The 3,778-nt window shown below is 39.9% G+C and overlaps 1 protein-coding gene across 2 annotated transcripts in view; it reads right to left on the bottom strand.

Moving 5' to 3' along the window:
• Nucleotides 1-1,608: 1,608 nt before the first annotated feature.
• LOC106955297 (FERM domain-containing protein 7) overlaps nt 1,609-3,778 on the bottom strand; it is a 20,194-nt gene continuing 18,024 nt past the window's right edge. For both annotated transcript variants that reach the window (XM_015045398.1, XM_015045399.1), the window contains 2 exons: nt 3,513-3,588; nt 1,609-3,014 (listed from right to left, as the gene is read on the bottom strand). In XM_015045398.1, coding sequence (XP_014900884.1) covers nt 1,818-3,014; nt 3,513-3,588 — 1,273 coding nt within the window. In that variant the 3' untranslated portion in view covers nt 1,609-1,817. The remainder of the gene's footprint in view (nt 3,015-3,512; nt 3,589-3,778) is intronic.

Here is a 3,778-nt window from a genome sequence, read left to right as displayed (position 1 = left end):
TGAAAAAAATATATTTCACCTTTTTTTTAAAAGGTTTATAAAATGTCTTGACTGTCTTAATACAATTGATGGGTTTTTACTTTTTAGATTTTAATATCGCTGACAGAATTTTGGATTCATGAAAGTCAAATTTACATGAATCCAAAATCTAATATAAGATACAACCACGGTTGTATCCATTTTTGGGCATCCATTTTTGGGATACATAAATTATGTTAAAAAATACCACTCATATTTGTGTATTAAATGTTATTTGGGAGTCACAGTAATGATATTAATGAAGAAATAATTATTCACTTGGAGTTTTAAAAAAATACCCTTGTTAATGTCTCTAATTCCTCTCTTATTAAACTTGGTTATTGGATGTTATTTATGTCACTGAGACAGAAAGTCCAAATTAAAAAAAAAAAACCTAAAACCTAGGGTAATACCCACCTTTTCTAAAAACAGAAAAAATTGCCACTTTGTTTCATTAAAATTTTGCATGTTTAATTTATTACTGAGCAAATTAAAAAATAAAATTATTTTTATGTTTTAAAATGGTATGCCCACCCAAATAGTTTCAACTTTGGGATTCGGCCTCATGCTGCAAAAACCACTGGCTTAATAGACGGAGATCAATACTGTGAAATGTACCAGTCTGAAGAGGAGAAACGTAATTGCAGCGAAGATCAAGGATTTCTTTTTGTTGACTGTTGCAGCACATATACTTAACTTTAATCTATCTCCAGATTCTTATTTTATATTTTTGCAAAATAAACTGATATTAGATAACTTGATTTTGAGAACTGCTAACTCCTTGAATCAGCTATAAACCACTGTTAGAAACCAGATTCATCACAACTGTAATCAGCAAAATCAAATTGATGTGAACAAAAGAAAAAAAAAATAATCAAAACTTGAGGTTTACTTAATTATTGAATATATTGAATCAAACAATTACTAAACATCATTCGTTTCTAAGTGTCACTAAACAAGGCAACAATGCATTTTGTTTCCACCTTAACATTTGTCACATTTATTAGCTGCGTTTCCATTACAAATGAGCGCAAATCTTTATCTACGTTACCTTAATGTTAAAATCACGCATGAATACGCGAAATCACGCGATAAGTCATTAAAACTCATGCCAGTTACGGGTGTAAACGGTTACATGAGATATTCGTATTCCAGCCGTGGTGCTAGCGTTAGCATTAGCATCTTATTCAGACGTTGGAGCGGCTACAGTTTGCGCCGTTTTGGGGAAATTATAGTCGGCCATTTTGCAGAAGGGCTACGGATTCAACTTTTTATGGATTTTGCGGTAATGTGAGAACTGAAGATGGAGTCGGCTAAAAGTTGTTCCAGAAATAACAGAAATACAAACCACGAAGAGGAATGCTTCCTGGGCAGAGGTGGGTAAAGTAGCCAAAAATTATACTCGAGTAAGAGTAGCGCTGCTTCAACGTATTTTTACTCAAGTAAAAGTGAAAAATGGCTGTCCAAGAAATTATTAATTTGTAATTTTAAAAAAAAGTATTTGGTAAAAGTCTACTCAAATACTGAGTAACTGATCAAATTATCAATCATTTAATATTTAAAAATTACATCAACAGCCAGACTAAAATATAGAGTTAAGTGGAAATTTTAATATTTTAAGGGCCAAACTGACAATATTTCATATAAGTGTTCCATTAAGCACATTTATTTTCGTAATTTCAATTTGCACAATTCCATGGTTAATGGAAACGCAGCTAGAGTCTTCTCTACAATCCACAGTTGATGTGTATGAAAATACAACCTGCAGGGTGAGACTCTGATCTTATCATTCTCTCATTTCAGAGAGAGACTTGCGTGACCTTTACTTGGGTTTTTGCCTTCTCTCCTTCGCTGGTCTGTCTCTTGTCCGGTTCAACCTCAACCTTGGATTCTTTTTTAGCAACACCCTCTTCCTCCTCCTCATCCTCCTCATCCAGCTGAAGACTTCCGGAGGAAAACCTCATCCTGGCCAACCCGGCGGACCCCACCATCTTCCCCAGCTGATGAGGTGGGCAGTAGTACGGGTAGAAAACCTCTGGATCGGAGTCGCTATAGCTTCTTGCGGCACCGCCGATCATGCACATGGAGGCGGGTCGATCAGGCAGCGGCGAAGAGTTGAGCGGGAGGTAAGTGGGTCTGGAGGGCCGTGTAAGGTGAGGATAGTAACCCAGGGGTCTGAACTCGGAGGCGGGGTTAAAGGCCGGGTTTGAGCTCCTGGATAGATGAAACTTGACATCCGGTTGGCTGGCAACGCGGCGAGGTAACCCAGGCAAGAAGTTGGAGTCGTCACTGTAATGCCCCGCCTCCGTATGTCCGACACCCAATAGCCTCCCTCCATTGCTTCCTGTTTGGTAGACCCGTGCCAGTCCAAGACCCCCTGATCCACAAGGGCGAAAGTTCCTCCTAATTGGCGATACGGATGGCGAATCTTGGGCTAAGGGGTAGAAAGCCGGCCGCGAGATGCCGGCATCCATTGGCATATAGTCCCGCCTCGCTACATGTGGGAAACGCTCCAGTGACGAAATGGCGACATAGTCGGACAAGTAGTGGTGTCGGTTTAGAGGCGAGGGCGCAACAAAGGGAAACGAAGGGAGGACGGGGTGGTACTGGTAGGCGGGGGAGTTGGGGTAGAGAAGAACCAGCTGCTGAGCGGCGTCTGGGTGTGGCTGCGGGTTGGGCCGGCGTCGTGAGCGGTTGGCGTAGACCCCCGCTAGCCTTTGAGCTTGTCGATGCGCCCTCGTCTCCTCCGTTAAAGACACTGAGGACGATCTGAACTTCGGCGAAGGGGTCGACTGGTGGAGCGACGGTGAGAGCGGGGTGACTTGAGCTAGGGAGTGTGGCCTCTGATTGACCTCAACAGATGATTGGCTGCGTTTAGCCCCTCCCTCGCTGAGGTCAGCGTTATTTAGGCCTCGCCGGCGTACGTCCATTTCATCGTTACTGTGAACCGCCAGAGCACGACTGGTCCGAGGAAACGGGCGCGTCTGTTCGTATACCTGGGGAGGCAAAACACAACTTAACTGAGCTTTTTACTCACTTGTTATTCTTAGTTATTCTAAGTAAGTAATTCCTTAAAATTGGGGGAAAAGTACTATTTATTTCACTTTCAACAAAACAAATAATCTGCTAATGCCACTAGAACTTTTTCAGCAGTATAAAGGATTTACTGACCTAAAACAAGCTCCTATATCTTGCTATAAAGTTACTTATGTTAGTTTTGTCTTATTTCAAGTGTGCTAAAATATAATCACTAGAAACTAGACCAAAAATACTTGGTGACGTCTACGTTCTCCTTCTGCGCATGCGAGTCGCACAGAAGTCGGATTCTGGTCGCATTTAATAAGTAGCATGAACGACCACACAAAAATCAATTAAACATCAAGACACGCTCTGTGAACATAGAATGTTTTTTGTTTCTTTAACTTTTTCTCTTTATCATTTTACTATTAACTTATCATAAAGTTGTGACATAATAAAGATTAAAGTCAGGTCACCTCTTTGGAAACCTCAGTAAGGAGATCCGGAGAAGATCGACACTGTCTGGGGTCATAGTCAGACTGACCGTGGGTTCTGGACATTCAACAAAAAACAAAAGGTTTTAGTTTTAGTGATTTCAAAGTTTAAAACTTTTAAAGTATTTTCTATGAGAAGGATCATCCAAATTTTATAATTCAGCATTAAAAAATGAAAAAGTAAATCTTACTTTTGAGGAAAAGTTATGTAAATATATATATATATATATATATATATATATATATAT

The sequence above is a fragment of the Poecilia latipinna genome, unplaced genomic scaffold (genome assembly GCF_001443285.1).
Source record: "Poecilia latipinna isolate Pla-1442-1.1 unplaced genomic scaffold, P_latipinna-1.0 Scaffold724, whole genome shotgun sequence".
NCBI classification, from domain to species: domain Eukaryota; kingdom Metazoa; phylum Chordata; class Actinopteri; order Cyprinodontiformes; family Poeciliidae; genus Poecilia; species Poecilia latipinna.
The sequence above is the reverse complement of the archived record's forward strand: the minus strand, read 5'-3'. Positions and strand labels throughout refer to the sequence as shown.